General features: G+C 36.9%; 1 protein-coding gene across 1 annotated transcript in view; it reads right to left on the minus strand.

The window, feature by feature from the left end:
- PIK3C2G (phosphatidylinositol-4-phosphate 3-kinase catalytic subunit type 2 gamma) overlaps positions 1–20,325 on the minus strand; it is a 199,692-nt gene that overhangs the window by 50,513 nt on the left and 128,854 nt on the right. Inside the window, exons 23-25 of the mRNA XM_065643202.1 lie at positions 19,569–19,738; positions 5,439–5,595; positions 764–873 (exon numbers count right to left, since the gene is read on the minus strand). Of these exons, the coding sequence (XP_065499274.1) occupies positions 764–873; positions 5,439–5,595; positions 19,569–19,738 (437 nt within the window). The remainder of the gene's footprint in view (positions 1–763; positions 874–5,438; positions 5,596–19,568; positions 19,739–20,325) is intronic.

Consider the following 20,325-nt stretch of genomic DNA (forward strand, 5'->3'; position numbering starts at 1 on the left):
CAGCTGGAATTATCTGTAATGCAGAGGCCTGACCTGAAAGATCAGAACTGAAGGCTTCAAACTGATTTTATACAGGTCATCTGCAGTTCCTCATAAATAATCCTCTGTTATTATCACAAACAAGTGAAAGTTTTCATTATCCTAATGCAAATCAAGCTTTAAACATACATATATTCACACACAATGCTTTTCTGTGATGGATACGTTAAGTGCTCAAAAGGAAGAATCAGTATTATTTTGCAGATGGAGAAACTATGGCTAACAGAGGTAAAGTAACTTGCCTGAAGCAACACAGAAGGCCAAAAGAAGAACAGAAAAGGGAATAAAATGGAGGAATTCCAGGTCTTCACTCAGTCCACAAGTTGAACCTTTTAATGCAGTCCAAATCCCGTTGGATGTAGCTGCTGCATTTAGAAGCAGAGAGGAAAGGTGGCTAGAAATAAGCCAGGATGGTTTCACCATGAAAGCCAAAGAAACCTCTAGGTGCTGAATAAGTGACTTGTTACAAGTGTACCACAAATGCACAACTATTTCTGCCAGAAATTTCAGGGGATTGGTAAAAACATGCATAAGGAAAGGACTTTTTTAAAGTAAACATGTGAAGACCAATTATCCTTTTGTATAATTTCACTGATTATAACCTCTTAACAAAACAGAAAAACTGTCTTTTTTTTTCTTTTTCTTTTTTTTTTTTTTTTTTAATTTGGCAGCTTTGCTTCATGCCTGAAGGAGGTAAGGTTTCTGGATTATATTCCAGTTTTACCTGGTAAAGTAGCTTGTAGCCTGGAGGTCTGAGTCCTGAGGGCGGAGGTTATCATACACGTACTTCAGATCCTGAATACTGTTTAGCTCAGGCAATCCTGCATGCAGCATCTAAAAGTAAAGAAATATAATTAGTCCATGAAACGAGGCTGAGACAGGACTGAAGGACTTCTTGTAAAACACAAAGTTTTACTGATCTGAAAAGTGGTTCTGATGCTAAAGCAATGTCTGGAACACTAAAGTGAATATATTGCATTGTAAAACTTCACAGTGAGGTGCTGGAAAGAAGCATGGGCCAAAATAATCAATCCATTTTAGTTATTTATTTTCCAATCCCTAACATTCTGTGACTCTGTGATTCTGTGTGATTCTCTTCAGATATCATCATCTCAACATGCGCATTGCTAAACTTCCTTCATAGTCTTGTAATGGTGATAAAGGGAAAGAGACCAAATTCAGCCACCTGAACAACAGTTAACCATATTTGTTATGCTCACAGTATTATCCTAGTCCTAATCCAATTTAGTGCAACATCACCTTCTCATTTGTAACCACTGATCCCACTATCACTGCTCTGGATCCCTCCTGCAAAGGGATCATATATTCACTCCCTTTACAGTCAATGGAGGAGGAAGCTTCCTTTAGATGTTGATTCATAGCAGAAGCCCTGACTTGGGCACAGAGAGTTGCCCTCTGTAGAAGTGTATCATTCTTCATGGATGTGGGACAGAGCTGTTCCAGTTAGGTTCAAAAGACAAATAATGCAAATATTCCCCTTGCAAAGTAACACAACAAGTAGGGTAGACAATTGAGTGTGTCCATTTGCCCATACGGCTCTCTCCAGGCATTTTAAAATGTCAAAAAAACCCAAATTGACTCACTTCAAAACTTACTGATTTTTCTCAACAATCACAGTAAGTTGAGAGAGATGATTTGTGTGTACTGGAGAAAAAAAATCGCTCCTTCACATTGCTTGGAAGGAAATGTATGTGAATTTGCAGTCACTGCTGTGCATTATTCATTGATATTTATGTCTAGCTCAGACATAAAGACCCACTGAGTCTTGCGGATAACAGCACAGAAGAAAGGAAGCTTTTATTTTAAGGTTTGGTTGAGAGACGTATAGAGTAAGGGGAAAAGACATGGAAAGATATTTTCCTCATTCCTTCAAACCTTCTCAATGAAACCGCTAATGAGGAAAATTTTGCTTTGTATTTCACCCAATCTGTGCAACCACTGGACAGTTAGATTGCTGTCTCACAGAGTTCTGGCTAGCAAGGAACTGAAAGGCAGAAAGCTCAATGAGGTGAATTTAAGTGAGTTGAGAGTAGGGACAATAACAACACTCAGCACTTAAGGACACACAATGCTATTTATCTGTATGCCTTCAACCCATTTATAAAAGATTTTAACAACTCCTGATCTTTTTAATTTAAAGAAAAAAAAAAAAGAGTTGCTGCATGGGCGAATTAAGCTTCTTGCCCTGTATCAGAAAAGGGAACAATGCCAGTTATGAACGTAACCACATAATCTGAATGATCTGTAGTGCAACTGGAAACCAGGATTTTTTTAAGGTTCTTTGCATTGCAGAAAATGGAAAAACATTTGCTGAAGCAAAGAAATGTCTTTAGCTGGGCACTACCTACATAGTGCTATGCTGACTGAAAAGGCACCTCAAGGCTTATTATAGTGCTTCTTCCCTTTTGCTCCATACAGCATATTGTTCATGTTTCCAGTACCCTGATGCAGGAGGCTTCTGAAAACGGTGACTAGTGATACTGGAGGCTAATTAGATAAGACATGGAACAACTGTTCAGAAAACAACTACAGGTCGCCTAGGGCAACTCAAATGTCACTAACTGCCTAATCATCTGCATTTCTCAATTTCTCCCCTTGTTTGGCCTCACGTATGTCTTGACCAACCACAGCTGGTTATCCCAGGACTTCTGATTCACTGAATGGAGCTGCCTATGGTCTCCTTGGGCCTTGATTCCGAGCTGGTGTGTGACACTCAGCCCAAAATCCCACAAAAAAATGAACAGTTCTGACATGTACTTTGCATGCATTAGACCTCCAAAGTAGGAGTATTTCCTGCTCCTCTTTTCCCAAGTGGCGTCTCTGAGTTGTAGAAAGGCAAAATTACTTGTATGGGGACAGGGGATTCTTGAGTCTTAGATAGGCTCTAGGTAGTCTCCTGTTTTTTATGCTATTAGGACGACTTGTTTATTGTCACAACAGAGGTAAGTGGATCAATTACTTGCTGTCTAGTGCAACCTCTAAGCCCCTTTTAATAATTCTCTACCCAAAAAATCTTTGTAACAGCAATGGATTTTGCATTTTTTTAAACTAATCAAAAGGTGTTTGTGTCCTGTGACGACCCTCTTTATAATAGTTCACATCAATTCTTTAATGAGAGCAAAGCTGATGAACTAAAGGCATTTGGGCAGCTGAACTCTGCCAGCAGACTCTCGGGTCTCCCACAGATGTTTCTGCTTTTGAAAGTGATGGAAACTTCATGGATTATTTCTTACTCCCAGTAGCAAATGTCGCTACAGCTCAGGAAACATGCTGCTCACCACCAAGAAAAAGCATTAAGTCCCAAACTGGGCCAAACCTCCCAAATTGTTGTTCACAATCAAGGTTTGCTAGAAACCACTAACAACTACTGACCATGCGGAGCACAGTTCACTACACCTGTGAAGTACTGTACTTTTTTGAAATAGCCTTATTGTTGAGATTTTTTAACCATGTTTTATAAATAGCATCTCAGAAAACAGAATGTGGGAGGGGAATGAAAGATTAATGATGCAGATTTCCAGAAAGTGCGAGAAATCTTAGACTCTCACTGACATAAACAGGTAGTGGTTAATTTATCTTGCCCCTTCACGATAACATCAGATATTTTGCATGGAAATGAATTCGAAGTGGAACTTAGTCACTTTTCTAGAAATGACCCACAAAACTAAAACATTTTGATACTTACAGTTTCAAACCAACACCCGATTTCAAGTGCAGAACCAGACTCACCTTCCAAACAGCACTGGCAAAAACAAGGCGTTCACAAACTTGCCTTGTTTAATTTCCTTTTGATATGAAGTGCTCAATGATGGGGTGTGAGTATGCTGACAGTTATTTTTCAATTATGAAATGCAAAGCAATTGACTGAACTGCAGCCCATTGACAAATGTTAAAACTTATCTGTATGCTGATTTATAGCTCAGCACTATTAATTCTCCTTAAAGATCAGCAGAAACAAAAGATGCAGTATGTCCTGAATATAGACAAACTGGAGCTATACCCAGGCAGAGAGAGCTAGTTATTTCAGAGCTCCTGCCAGGAACATTTTCCTAACGCTCTGTGTCTTATCCCAGAGTAATCTAACATCATTATCTCTGCTGGCTGCCGAACAAGGGACTGCAATGGGGACAAGGAGGTACAAGATATAGCTATATTTGCGGCATGAGATTTTAGGCAACCTGTCCAGAAATGCAGAGATTACTGTTGTGGATGAGGGAAGCACAAACACTCCTGAATTTCTCAGAGGCTCTTTAAGTTAAGACACACTCAGCACTGCTTTCAGCCAATATGGTTACAACATAGTTGGGCAAAATTATGCTTTATGATGGGAATGCAGTTTTGCTGCACATTTGTGACTACTCAGAAGCCGGATTAAGAGATCTGGGGCAATCCTTCCTGCTCCATATTGTACTGTACCACTGCATGAGAATCAACAGACAAGACAGAAAGAAGATGAACAAATTCTTGCTGTTTCTTCCCTCTTGGTTGCAGAAGTTGGAGATGATACAGGAGTGTTTGCAGAGCAACTTCTTGGCTGTACCCCAATCTCAGCAGGGGTTCTGTTCATAAAGTCGTGTAGGTTTTTTCATGCACAGAGCAGTCACCTAGGTTTTGCATGGGGCCGTGGACATAACTTTTAGATTAATATCTTAGCCAAGCAACTTAGCAAATATTAGCTAATTTAATATTCTCATTCTACTTGTGAAGGGGGAAAATCATTAACCTTTCAAACACAAGTAAATAGAGGCATAAAGCAGTTATGGAATCTGCCACATCATGTGAATTGGTAGGAATAGTTAAGGGATAAAAACTCCTAGAAGTCTTAAAATCCTATGCAAAAGGATTTTCAAACCTGTGCTAATATTGGTAGTGCTCTTTCCTGTGTTTGCCATCCTAAGAACAGAATGTGGAAATGTGAAAAGAAATGCCAAACAAAACAAAACGAGAAACATTCTAATGGCATCACTGTTAGCTGCAGTGCTGCTAGGTACTATCAAATCACCCAGTCTGCGAAATATTTATTTTTTTCTTGCTGTAGCCATGAACGAGATTGGTAAATGATTGTTAGAAAACCTCCAAAAAGGGCTGAGTGAAATTCATGAATGTGAAACTCGTGCTCATCTTCTTTTGCAGTTTTCTGCTATTTTGTAAAAAAGAACGCACTAAAAAAAGGAAAAAATCAAGCAGCTTAGCTTTTCTCAGAAATTAGTACTGAAACTGGGTAGTCCCTTTGCACAAGAAGAGACAGCACTAACATTTCCTGCAGTGCAGCTGATACATCTTCAAATCACAGTGATACTGAAGGCAGCAGAGAAGTCGTAAAAGGGAAGAGGATACCAGAAGAAATTGATTTTTGGTTTCATCCTCAAGCTTCTTACCATCTCCAGCAGGTTCAAGAGTAACTGGCTGTGTTTCCTGACTATATTATAAGCTCGACAACAAAGCTCCACAAACTCTTGAAAACGCTGTGGGTTTTTTCCACCTTCTGTGATGAAATACTCCATCTCTGATGTGAAGATGAAGGGAGCTCGGTCCCTTGAAAAGAGAACAATTACATGAGAAATTTCACTGAAAATAGCAAATCATGCAAGGCAGTTAATATTTGTAATTCATTATTCAGATTTGTTTTTCCAGTATCACCTTCCTCATTATTTGAACTCTCCCCTCCTCAATATGGACAGCTCTACTGCTTTGTCTGGTGTCACTGAATAATTGGGGGCAGAGGCAGGTATCGCAGCAAGAGCTTCCTAGTGAGAAAGCCAACAACTGAACAAGTTTGGAGCTTACATGTTGTTTACTTCTGGTTATTTTTTGCTTTTCTTTTTAAACTATCATTGCTTGAAGTTCTTGGCTCCAGCCTGAAAGTGAATATAGAAACAAGTCCTCTCCTGGTATTGAAATATTTAAAAGTTGTTCTCAAAGAGGATGGGATATAAATATCAACTCCCCACTAGGTAAGGAGTGAATTTAAGAAAAAAACTACAACTCCACAATCCAACAACAACAACAAAAATACAACATATGATGTTATCATTAAATATACAGCATTCTAAAGTGTTGTTTCTGACCCAAGTTAGAAAAGAATAAGCCTAAATACATTATGTTGTTTTTGCTACAGTTAACTCTGTGTTCAACCTAGAGTAAATGAGGTGCAGAATCTGATACCATATCTTGCCTTTTTTTCTTATCACTAGCATAGTTGGTGGCTATGGCATGCTATTGCAGAAGAAAATAGACTAGCCAGACTTCTGCTAACAATCCCATTATTTGATAGTTTCAGAAAGGCCTGATATACTGCATCCTTGAACGGACAATACTTCTGCAGTGATTTACTCATCACCACTGTTGTATACAGAGGCATGTAAACTGATTAGAGGGCTATATTCCAAGGAAAAACACACAGCGTGTCAACCCTTAATTCAAAATGAACTTGAGTAAACTAAACATTCTTGGGAAGCCTGAATGCAGAAACAAATTTGAGGATCTCTGTTTCTTGCTAAAACCTCAAACATGAACCTACTCTGCTTGCTGATTCATTGACAAATGAGACAGAGCAGCTTTCCTAGGAGTTTTCCTTATTGTCCTTTAAAAATGCCTGTCTTTTTTTTTTATCACAGAAAGTCAGGTTGCTATGAGATTCTAGGCTGTAGCTGGAAGTCCTAGTCACAAGAAACGTTCAAGTGGCCTTCCATTTCTTATGTCTGGAAGTTCTTCCTGTTTTGCATTGAAGATAACTTTGAAAACAGATCTCCTATAGGTATCACTCACGTCAAAGCAGCCCCGGCCATTAAGGTTTTTTAAAAATATATTATTCAATTTCAGCTAGGTAGTACGAGGAATGATGAAGGTCCAGAATAGTTAATCTTATTCTTTCCTTCCACATTTTTCTGTATCATGGAATATATGAGTTCAGTGTAACAGTTATGCTGCAGTATTGACTGTTACACAGTTATTGTGCAGTTTTGTGCTGTAGCTCTCAGAGAATTACAAAACTGTGGCTATTACTGATTTCAGAAAGCAAGATTTCCCCAGTACCTTCATTCATTCATCTTTTAGCTTATCTTTTGTTTAGCAGAGGTATTTAAAATAGACATTAAATATTAGATAAACTGATGTAACTAAGGTCACACAGGTCAATTTGTTGAAGCCAGAGAGACAGAGCCAAAAAATTAGCAACGTTAACGTTTTCACTTATCTATGGACAGAAGTCCAACCTAAATCCTGATTTAAAAGCACGGCAGCATCTTGAGAGTGTTTAAAAATTGAATCTGTTTCTTTTCTGCATTTACATATTTGACATAAAATATTCCAAATCAAAAGTAGTGCTGTAAAGGTCCCATTTGATGTATTATGTTCAAAATTCTTATTTGATTTCTGATGTCCAAGTGCATCAAGAGACACAATGAAAACATAGCCCTTTCTGAGCTAGTCCAAGTCTTCCACATGAAGCTACTCGGGCTGCAAACAGATACTGCAATCAGAATTTACTTTACTGGAAGAAACATTTTTGGGTTGGGCTGTGGACCAACTTCCACATAATGCAATGACTGCAACACTAGCCAATTGTCTTACTGTTGTTGCTAACGGATCCATTTGAACATACAACTGATATTTTAGTATTTATATTATTTATATATTTATTTTAAGATCTTTTTATGCAGTTTTACCAGGTTTAAAATTTCTCAGTATCATTTGAGACTGTCTTCTAAGCTGGTAGGCCTGTCCTCCCTTGTTAACATATAAAATGCAATGTAGAAATTTGCTTTCCCTGGTTTTGCTCAAGGTCTTGTGATATCAGAGCCACCCCTGCAAAGGCAAACCCTGCAATCAGATGCTGAAGCTCCATTCCTGCCTGTGTTTAAGCTACTCATAAAGGGAACACTTTGCAATTGAAATAAAAAAAAAAACCACATAAAAGCAACTTAGTATAGGAGATGAGACCCACTAGAAGGAACAAAACAGTCATTTCTCATGATAATATCAAAAAGCATAGTTTCAGTGGGAGGAGATGCTTACTCACTGAAGAGTACATTAAGGACTCTGAAAAAACAACTGACAGGACCGAATGTCTGCATATAGATGCAAAATGTTCCTTGCTGCTTTCACAAACTCCTTCGGAATACAAAAATGTAGAAGGGGATAGTCTAAAATTTACTCCAGCAAAATTACAAACAGCCAAGTCAAGTCACCATCCATAATGTGTGGGAAAATTTATATCAGCAAACAATGGAGGCTGTTTTAGCCTACATAAGAAAACAATGTATACCCTGGTGTTGCATGAACATTCTAACTTACACACATATACACATTCAAATGAACCTTATCCCCATGCACAGCCTGTATTTCTATATTTAAATCAGTACATCTCTAACTGACAGCCTTCTTTGTGGCACATTGTCAAGATCATATTACATGATGGCATTTATTCAGAAGATACGCAATGCATCCAAAGGCCTGGTAATAGTAACTATGACAGATATCACTCATTTGGATATAAGTCTACTACATAACTTGCTCACATGAAGTTATCTGAAAGATATAAACATGAAATACTGCTTAGTCCAAAACATACCCTCAAGATCACAGCTAAGCCCTATAATACTTTATATCCATAGGATGTTCAAAGACCAAAGACTGTGTCACAGTCAATGGGACAAGAGCCCCTTGGCCTAAAATCTGTGTCTATTACAACTTGCTGCTTCCATCAAATTAATGAAATGACTGGCATCAGTTTAACAGAACTGGTATGATGAGCCTTTTACCATATCTCTGTAGAAGACCAACCCCCTCTTCTTTATGATGTGCTAAAGAAATATAGAATTGAAGCATTATTGAATGACCCCTACTGTATAATAGTAATGTCGGCTACCATCATTTCTAGAAAGAAAAAAAAAGCCTCATTAAGAGATCTGGTGTGGCTTGAGATAGACCAAAGATCTACAGCCAATAAGTCTCTCAAAATCATTAAAGCTACCTTACCACAGCTTGCTCACTATTTATTTTCTCTTTTTTTTTTTACGCCCCCACTAAAGCTCTGGATGAGATTAATGAGTCCTTTGGTTTTATAACAGAAATCAGTCAAAAAGGCAATATACCCATTTATGACAGAATCCAATTGCAGTCCTGGACTTTAAAGACTCATACTTTACTATGGCTGTGACAAAAGAGTTTACTCAAGTGATTCAGTGAGAAGCCAGGCTAGTTTTATAGGTTTGTTTTGTTTTGTTTCTTTCTTGTGTACTGCTTTTAGAAATTGAAGATTTTCATGGGAATGCGTTTTGCACTTCCTCTGGAGATTAAGAATGTTTGGATGATATGTCATGAGAGGGAGGAAAGAAAGGAAACCTCAAGTAAGAAGAGATAATCATGCAAAAACAAACTTTGTCTGGGGTGATGGGAACATTTACTGAGACTTCACTGTAGGCTGGAAATACGCTGCCTTCCAAGAAGACCAGTAAGATCATCAGGATTTGTTATGAAACACTGGATGTAAACTGATGAACAAAGCCTGTAAGGTCAACAATGGTTTTAGTTTTTCCTACTATGAATCTCACAGTACAGAACAATTAAGAATGATACATTGAGCTCCTTTTACATTAAGTCAAAAAAGCAGATGAGATCATCAGCAACAAATGACCTTTACTCTGATCCAATCTAAACTTCCTATGGAAAAGTTCAAGTCACACACAGTAATGCAACATCAAAACTGTTGTAGTCCAAGTTGTCATATGGACATAGTAGAAAGTGCATGAGAAACCATACAGAACTGTTTTAATTTAAAAATAACTGCTCAGCAGCATATGCCCCTGTATATTCCCTGACTGCTTTAAAAACATTTTGGCTGAGTCAAGAGTGACTGATAATATTCAGTGTGACTATGTGGAATTTAGATGTATCCAGTAAAATAGGAGAAACTTTTAGGGAGCATTTGAATGCTGACATCATTTGCTCAGCCGCAAGAGCCAAAAGCTTATTGAAGAACACACTGACACAAAGTAAATGAACGAGTGCTTAATTCTCCAAGCCAAGTGAAAATGTCTAATCATAGTAATAATATGCATTTGCAGACATAGAAAAAACACAAGCAAATGTATTCCTTTCACATATTAAAAATGAAACAGTGAACAACGGCACAATACAATTAGTCTCAAGCAAACACATAGTCATAAAAAATATGCCTGGAAAGGAATCACAAGCAATACCTTATCTTTCTGCATACCAAGACAAGATCAACCATAAACATGCTTCTGAGATGCTTATTTAGCCTATTCTCAAAGATTTTTAGTGACAAGAGTTCTTCTCCAACCTCCCTATGAAATTTCTGTTCCAGTATCTCCCCTCACATTTTTCCCTTAATGCCTAATCTAACCTTGCTGTGCTTTTATCCTATTAATTCTTCTTCTTTCCTAAGGGAACAAAAAGATCCCGTCTTCTTTACAGCAGCCTCAAATGTACTTGCTAAATGTTATGTCTTTCCTCCATATTCCATAGACAATTGTTTCATCCTTTTGTCATGAGTCTTATTTTCCAGATGTCTGATAATTTTAATTGCTTTTCTCTGGACTCCTTGTAATTTCTCTGGACTCCTTATTCAAATCTTTCTAAAAGTAAAATGTTGAAAATACTCCAGCTGAAGTTTCACCACTGTCACGTGAAGCAAAAGGATGACTTCACATTTAATTCTTTCTGATTCAATATTCTATTTTCGACTCATATTTAACTTGTCTGTAGTATAACTCTCAGATACCTTTCTGAAAAGCTACCTATCACTGTTAATCCCAACTTTCATCACAGTCAAAAACTCTTATGACAGACCTCTAATAAAAAATGAACAAACATATCCTCATAATGAAAATATTGAAAGATGTCAGTCCCATCACAAACCTGTTATAGAAGGTGACAGTCTCCTCAGCAAGCATAGAATCTAAATGAGGTAAATATCTTTTAAGTGACCTCGCAACAGAGCAGTAGTTCTGAGCTTTGTATAAAATGTAAATGCTGGACTTGACAGCAGTTTTCCCATTGACTTCAATGACAGTTGATACTACTTGCATTTTCACTGGTTTGTATGGCAAATCTATGTTCAGATTTGTTTAGAAAACGTTTGTTTTCTATTTCTTTTAGTGAAAAAATCTTGCTAGGACTTCCACAGACACTTGTCTGCTCAACACTGTAAACAGACTCTTGCTGAGACTTCATTCCTCAAATCATCCAGACCTGACATATATCCATCCATGTCTAAATAAAATGACAGTCTAAACTTCAATAGGCATATAGTCATTACAATGCTATAAAAAGGAATAGAAGTGAGAAGTGAATTAGCAATTTGAAACAGCTTCTCAAAAAAACCAGGATTTATTTATCCTGAGGGATTTAATCTCAACTGTATTTTTAATAGCTTTTATTTCCAGTAACATACACAGAGAGTTGCTTGCTCAAACAGGGAACTCATGACTAAGCTTCCAAGAAATAAAGACACCTATAGGAAGTGGAAGTAAGGACTGGCCACAAAGGAGAAATATAGAAAGTCTGCCTAGGCATGCAGAAATGGTGTTAGGAAAGCCAAAGCTCAACTGAACTTAAAACTGGTGGAGGACATGAAGTGCAATAATAAGTTCGACTGATTCATCATTAGTGAAAAGAGAACAAAGAAAATGTGGACCTACTGCTGACTGGAGATTTAGTGACACGGGAACACAGACAAGGCTGAGGTACTCATTGCCTTCTTTGCCTCAGGATTCACTAACAAGACACCCCAGGTGGTGGACAGCGAGCTGAGCATGAAACAGTGGTGGGCCAAATATGAGCCCTGGAAGTGATAAAGACTAACAGCAGCCTGGGCTGAATTCATGGGAGAGCAGCCAGTAGATGGCCTTTACTTGGCACTTGTTCATATCTTGCCAAACCAAGAAAGATGTCACTAAACTGGAGTAAGTTCAGCAGAGGGCCACCAAGATGTTTGGGGGCTAGGGCACTTGCCTATGAGGAGAGGCTGAGGAAGGTGGGCCTGTTTACCCAGGAGATGAGAAGGTTTTCAGGAGACCAAACAGCAATCTTCTAGTATCCATAGGAGGCTATGAAACAGATGGATCCGGGCAAGAGTAAGAGAGAAAATTGAAACAGCTGAGGTTCTAACTAGCCATAAGAAAAAACCCTTTCACTATGACGATGATTAAATATTGAAAAAGGTTGCCTGGAGAGGTTTTCAAGATTCAACTGGACATAGCCCTGGGTAAACTGGTCTGAATTTAGTGTTGATCTTATCCACTTAACACTTAGAAAGATTCCTGAATGCCATGAGCATTTAGGTAGACTACATGACCTGGATGTTCAAAACATGCATCTCATATTTTTCACCTATATTCTTCAACCAAGTGACCAGAAGTCAAGTCTATTCCAGAGAACATGGTTTTAAATCTATTTTCTGCCATTTCTGCAGCTGTTTGAGGTATCTACTGTGTAAAAAGTTCTCTAACCACAAATTTGAAATCTCATTTCTTATTACAGTTTTACCTACTTTATTTTTATATTAACATCTATCTTTACAGGCAGAAACATCAAACTAGAAATAATCTTCTCAATTGCTTTGGTAACTGAGGATAGTTCTTAAATGATTACGGTCTTATTTATTCATTACTTCTTATGTGTGTATACATATATATATAAAATATATATATGTATATGTAGTGTTACTTCTCCTTATGTATATATCAACTTAGCTATTATAATTATTTTTCACTATCAGAGCCTTAATGTTAGATTTCCAGTAAAATCACTGTGTTGGACATGCCCACTATTTTGATCAGTATTGAAAGAAATATTTCACACATTGGACTGGCCTATTTTGAAAGATTTATGTGTTTCTGTGGTAATTGAATTGGTTACATTGAGATTTAATCATGCTTAACAGATATTGTAGAAAACAAGCTATAATCCTTGCCTAAGCTAAGGGCTTTGACTCATCATTCTGTTAACATCTAGATTCCCCGTGTAAAATGAGCCACAGTATCTCTTTATTCATGCCCCTTTGCCTGTGCAAAGTGCAAAGGAATGCGACAACTAAAATCCCTTTCATTGTGGGACAATTGAAGTTAGTGAGTTTGTAAATCATGGAGATTTGATTACACCTGGTCTCATAAGACCACTCTGCTAAGTGACAGTACAGCTAACACAAATGTTGACAGCTGAGGTTAGACATGGTCACAGTTCTTAGTGTAGACCTAGCATTTGCAGTGTGTATTGCCTCTGGTGATCATCTGGAAGCTTACCTTGTAACAAGAAATTTGCAATAGACTCATGATGGTTAAAAAGCAATCTGTGTCCAGCTCAGGCACCTTCTGAGCTGAGTTAGGATCCTCTGTTCAGATAGACACATATAAAGCAGCCTGCACTCAGAGTCACCAGCAACAAGACTGCATAACAATGTTAAGGTGGATTTAAATCCTTTCTAAACTTCACATTCAATACCTATATTTGAAAGTGCTCAGTACAGCATTCCTGATGCCTTATACCATTTTCTAAGACTTTCAAATTTTACAGGTTTGTTAGGAGCTTATTACTAACCCTATTGATAAAACACTTGGGAGTTAATTCACGGGGAGATTGGAGCAATTCCTCTTGTTAATAGAGATTGTTGGACAATTGCTTTTTGTGTTCTGTCTGACCTTCAGTACTGAAAAAAATACTTTAAAACTCATGCCTATAAGTTGCCTTAAAATAAATAGAACAAGTGGGCTTATATCCCACACCTACCAAATACTCCATAACAGGTCTTTTCAGTATGAGATGGCTATTTGGAAAACACAGTAGCAGGTGGTTGCAGGGGTTTTCTATGTCACCAGGCAAAATAGAGAAATAAACCAGTGATGAAGAAGCTAAATTGCACAGAAATTCCTTAAGGCAGGGGACTCAGTTAAGGATGAAGGACAAAGGCGTCATACACAGAACAAGTAGAAAAAGATGCCAAGACCATGCAACCGAGATTAATTTAAAAGTGCTTGATATATACTTGACTGTGTGTGAGAACAGCTTCGCCTGAAAAAGGTATGTACAGAAAGCTTTTGGAGAAAGAGATGATGCAATAAAATGTTTCTGATGGGAGTAGGAAAGAGAAAATATTTGTCTCTGTAAAGAGTTATACTTTGACAAGAATAACAAATAAAATCATATAATCAAAACAGACAGTGAATATGATGTCTTTTTTCCCTTTTCTTTCTGTTTTGTTGTTGAACTTCCTGTCTCTAGAGTCACATTCTACAAAAAATCGTGGATTGACTGGTAGAAAGAAAAGGAGGGAATGAGGGAGGACAGGAAGAAATCTCTAAAGCAGGATGATGATAGGCAATCATCTAAATAACTCACGTGCAATAAATCTGTCAAAGCAGAGGGAAATCCATTGGTGGCTCTGAAGGCATCACACAATTTCTCTAGCCCAGAAAATTGTTAACAAGAACACATGATAACCCCTTCAAGAAAGTGGCTGTTCCTGAAGATAGGAAAGCAGTTTATGTCATGCTCGAAATGAATGAAAAGCTAAGAAGGATACTGAGAGTTGCAGCAGCTGAAAGCTGAGTTCCAGGGAACTCAATTCAGCAGAAGAACAACTAGCTTGGGTGAACAAAACTGGATAGGGTCGAATGCATACAGACACTGCATGGGAAAAACAGTGCCTCCCTTAACTGTCAGGGTACTTTGAAAAGGATAACCAAAAAGATTAAGGATATAAAGTGGGCAGTGAACATATTTTACTCTGATTTTGAAAAGCTTTAGTTGAATGCTCTCCACAAGAGGCTATTACCAAAAATAAATAACCAATTGCAAAGGGCAAACTATTATACTATCCAGAGTCAATAATTACAGAAAGCATCAAAACGGCAACAATAAACACCTACTCTTCAAGGCAGACAAAGATAAAAAGTGCATCTGAAACTCATGACTGCAACTTGGGCTGCTCATATGTTCTCACACTCGACTTGTACTTTTGGTGTTTATTTTGGGGCAATTAGACACACCTGAATTTCAGAAGTGATGGACTTCTTGCCTCATAAATTTAAGGCCCTTTAGGTCCTGTTACATTGGAGGTGACATTGTTTCACATTTAGGTCTTTATGCATATTTCATCTTTCAGTCTTTATACAGAGACTTATGCATACGACTACCTTTAAACATCTGTATAATCGCATTAAAAACATTTTGGCTACTAAGGTGCTTTAAGTCATGAAATTAAATCTTTCTAGGATTTCAGTCAGAGATTTTTGGAGGGTGGCATAAAGGAAGTGCTGAAAGTGGCAAAGAATTAGGAGTTATATAAACTAATAACTCCAGGCTGATCATGTCAGGAAAATAAATTTAAACTGCAGAAAATTAATTAATAAATAGGCATATTGAAAATTGTTAATGAAATCTTTCAGCAGGTAATACAGGTTGGTTAAACAATTTTCATGTACAAATTTAGAAAATTAAAAGTGATTATACTTTAAGGTTTTACTTTCAAATTTTAGACTCTTCCCTTGACGAGCACCCTAAATAAAACTTTAAGAAGGCAAAAAGAAAAAAGGAAAATTCTCAAATTCCTATCTTCCTTCTTCCTATTTTTAGAAAATAAATGAAACAGATATAATGTAGTCAAAGAACATAGATACAACATATTTTTTCCTGACATACAGCATATAGCAAATTTTTTTTGTTTTAGAAAGAAGTATTCGAAAAGAATGCACTTCTTTTTCAAATAGACACTTCCAGTGAGACAGTAACACTTATTTTAGGTTATTAACACTAAAAATTAAATGTGTTACTTTTAGAATGAAAAAAGGCACTTCTACTTTTTTACATACTCAGATTTTCTTAAGTGCATTTAGGGAAACACTGACATAAGAAGTAAGTGTGGGAAACATAATTTTCCCATATTTTTAAACTTCCTTTAAAAAACTGGATTTTCCCAATGGAATAGTTAGGCTGCCTCTAGTAATTAACTTTGTAGAAGAAAACCAGCTTAGCAGATTTAACTTCTGGGAAAACCACACCAAGATGCAATATTAGTTTGGCAAAGAGACAAGAGGGTCCCTGTGATTCAGATCAGGGAAAAAAAGGCCAGTGAGTGCTGTAAATAATCAGAATGACTGGATATTACAAAAAAAAAAAAGAATGGACACCTAGCTTATGAAAAGATGAATATACAGTGCACCATGAACTGGACTACTCCATAAGTTGCTATCAGGTTTCAGCCTACATATCAATGACTGAAAAAATGTGGATGACAGTTCTGGAAGTGACTGGTAGTAGAGAGGATGAAACTGCTGAGGTTAGGATTAGTTCAGTTAGCATAGGATTTAAATGAATCTCTTGTTGCTTAATTCACCAAAGAAGAAACATTCAAAAGGAACTGGTCAGAACTAAAAAGAAAAAAAACAAAAGCAAAGAAAGCATGGGAGGTATAACCATAAGCCAGACACCTTCCGTATCATTTGATGACTGACCTAGTCCCATATGATTAGCTGGATAATATTACACCTATTTCAGCTGGAGTTGGTCTAAGATGATTACCACAGAATACTCAGTAGATAAATAAGAGGATGGATATATGAAATTAAATGAGAAAAGTTTCTTCATGCAGCTTGAAGTGTACCTGCAGAATTCATTGCTTTTGGTGGAGTGAAGAGTCAAATGTGACAGCTGGATTAGAGAATGAAAGGAGGAGTATTTTATTAACACTAACAAAATGTGTAATGTAACATGATTAAAAAAAAAAAAAAAGATAATGAAATCTCATGTTTTGGCAGGAAATTCCCCTGTGGGACTTTGGGAATAATTTTTCTGCCAAGATCTGTTGTTATGCTGTTGTTTAGATACATCATATGTGTCTCTCCAAAGCTTCTGACACAGTTTCTAGACCCAGGTAAAGACAGGTTATTAGTATTATTAAACATAGTTGCTACACTGTGAAGGTACATGGAACTGGAAAAGACAGAAAGTTCCTGATTCCTCTTCCCTCTGAAATAAGCAAGAGCTGAGCTACTGATTTGTGTGTTGGACTCAAAACTGAGTAGCTTTATTGGATATAACTTAAAGATGGGGTAGGAATCAGAAAGTAAAAAAAAAAAAATCACTTTTTTGGGTGTTATACCATCATGAATACGAAAGTGAGTATGACTGCATGAATCATGTCAGCTTCAAAGGGTTCTCTGAAGACTTGTACTGGATTTGATAGAAAGAACTGCATCCCATGCATGCAGCATGCAATTCTCAGAGCTGCCATGTATGCCTTTCGCTTTATTTGCGTCAGAATAAATCCAGCATATGCAGAATACGGGAATGAATCTATCCTCATGAAGCTTTCTGAGGAATAAAAGTCAATGGCAAAAAGCACTCCCTGAGAACAGAAAATGGACAGCTGTGGCAAGCAAGTTATCTTTTTAAATTCTCAAAAGAATGATTATTTTAAACAGTTTTGATAGGGACTCCTTTTCTATAAGCATTCATTAATTTGCATAGATTCCATTTAGAAAAGAAAAGGAGTTTGTGTGATGTGCATAAAAAGTTTGTGTAATGTGCATGTATAGGGATTTGTATTGCATACTTTTCATTCTTTAAAGTCACCTATAGAACTTCACAAGCATGTGTATAGCATCCACTGTACAAAACCCTAATGGTCAGCACTTACAATTCTAAAGATTTGAAAGCATCGCGCTGCTGTTTTATCAATATTATTTTAGGAGCATGATACTGTTGGGGATACAAAGAACTCAAATAAAAACCTAAGATAAAGAAAATAGTGGCTAAGCCTATTTCAGGACTTGCCTTGTGGGAACGAGTAGATACAAATGGCACTGAGGGTTTCAAATTTTGAGAAAGCCTGAAATTTATGGGATGTAGAAATGTGACATCCCTGTATTCTTGAGTTGCAAGTAAAATGTTACATTTCATGAAGGTGCATGCAGCTCATGAGAACTATAGCCATCGATATTGTATCAGCTCGGTTGCATGTAGGTATGAAAAAGACAAGCATTGTCCCTTGATGTTCACAACCTGCTGTTAAGTCCTAGTTTTACTGAAGAACCAAGAGGGCACGCTATGAATGGAGGTCCTAAAATATATTACTTTATTGAACAGTTTTAAAGCAATATTCTGCATGGACAAACAGGAAAAAATGGCTGCTGTTTATGGAAGTGATTCTATTTTAAGCCATTTTCTTAGACTTTATAAGAAGGTGTAGTATGACTGAGTTGTAAAACTGTAAAATTAATATTTATTTTTATTATTGCTATTACATGATTTCTGTCTAAATTTGGTTGTTGTGTCCACCCTATATTTGCTTCGTCTTGCCGTTCAAACTAGGTAATTCTTTGCTCACGTAAAACTACTGCTCAAGAAAATTCCTGTTAGGTTCCAAAAGGAGGTTTGCTGGAGTGAAGGATGCAGCACTTGACTCAGAGTGTGCATGAGTGTCTTTTTTCATTACTCTGTTCTGCTTTATTCTTTCACATCAAATAAGTAGGATTAAGGGAGTAGATCTTGAATGATTGATGATAATTCTGAGCACTGCAACTAAATCTTTTGACTGCCTGGCTTAGAAGTACTTATTATCCCCATCAGCTTCTCTCATATCAATACTCCCATGCTGTTATTTCTGTCTAACACACTGAGATAGTCTAGAATAGCTTAAAGAAAATAATAATAAAAAGGAACCAACTTAGTCCAAACTTAATTCTGGGAATAATTCTGGAAATTATTAACAAACATGGCGGAATTCCGGATCATTTATCCATTCTGTACTCTGCCACAACAGCTTTTTTGTGTTTTGCACATATTGGCATTATCCTAACTATTCTTATTCCATTCCAATTTATTCATTCTAGTATGTTCACATTAGGAACTAGAATACATGATCACACTATTGTATTTATCATGGGACAGTTACATCACAGATAGATACAAACACAGAAAAATCAGTCTTGTTTAGGTAAAATCAGACATTTGGAAAACAGCCCCTGAGCTCAGTGCAGTTAGATGTAAAACTTCAAAAGATAATAAGAAAATTGCAGTTCTACCCACAGAAGCATAATGTAATTATTCTCCGTGTCTATTTGGAAAATTTAGTTTCTTCTCTGAATACGGGAAGAAAGTAGTCAATTAGGTACATCTATAGTTTTGTATCCATGATACGAAAACTTCTCTATTAGAAAAAAATAACAGGTATCAGAATTCTTTTGGCATAGGCCAGTCTACTGTTCTGGTCACTACTGAATTCCATCATTCAAATCTCTGACCAAACAAGGATTTAGAAATTTGTTTTAGACTGAAAGGGCATCTCCAACATCTCATTTGAATTCTCTTTCCAGTCATTCCTATATTTTCAGAGGTTTTTGTGAACAAAAAGATGTTGTTTTGGAAAATTCATAAAGGAAAAAAAGCATGATCTCACTTCTACTTTTTCCATGGGTGTTGATAGGACTGTGAAATTTCAGAACACTGCTTTGAAGTTTAATATGTGTGTTACTATAGATACTAACCTTCTTATGCCTCCAAATGTCTGTGCATGACCTAAAAATCTTCCAAAATCTATGTGGAACATGTGTCCAGCACTTGTCAGCATTATGTTGTCACTGTGTCGGTCACAGACTCCCAGAATGAAGGTAACAACACACCAGCCAGCACAAGAATAAAAGAAATTCCTTATTGCCTAGTTAGTAAAACAAAAGCATTTACTGGAAATATACAGAGATGCATTTGGTTTTGACACTAATAAGAAAACTAAAAGTTGTAGTTCTATAAATGCTATGTTGCTAAAATTGTAACAGCAAGGTGTTGGTAGGAATGGTACTCAAACAAGTAATACGCAAATTTCAAAGTTACAACGAAAGAACAATTATATGCATGAGGTTCACACCTTGTGTTTTACAGATACTTGGAATTCTATGGAAAACTTCTAAGGTGAAATGTACCTAAGAAAAGCAAGCTTCTTGGCAGGAAGCTGACATTTTCTGTTCAATAGCAGGCAGTATATTGTAAAAACAATTGTTTGGAAATTAGTTGGAAAGCTACAAATGTAACCATTTGTTTTGCAAAGAAAGGTTATTTTACACCCACTGTACTGTTCTGTACCTGCATGGTTCTTTTTTGTCCAGAACTCTGTTGCCTTTCTCAAGTCCTAATTAATCAAGTCTCACAATATTCCAGCCCAAAGAATTAAACCCCATTTTACAGAAATGAACTGAAACAAAGAAAGGCTAAATCGTTTTCTGCTCATAGCATCTGCGAATCTGAATA

The sequence above is a fragment of the Caloenas nicobarica genome, chromosome 1 (assembly GCF_036013445.1).
Source record: "Caloenas nicobarica isolate bCalNic1 chromosome 1, bCalNic1.hap1, whole genome shotgun sequence".
Lineage (NCBI taxonomy): Eukaryota > Metazoa > Chordata > Aves > Columbiformes > Columbidae > Caloenas > Caloenas nicobarica.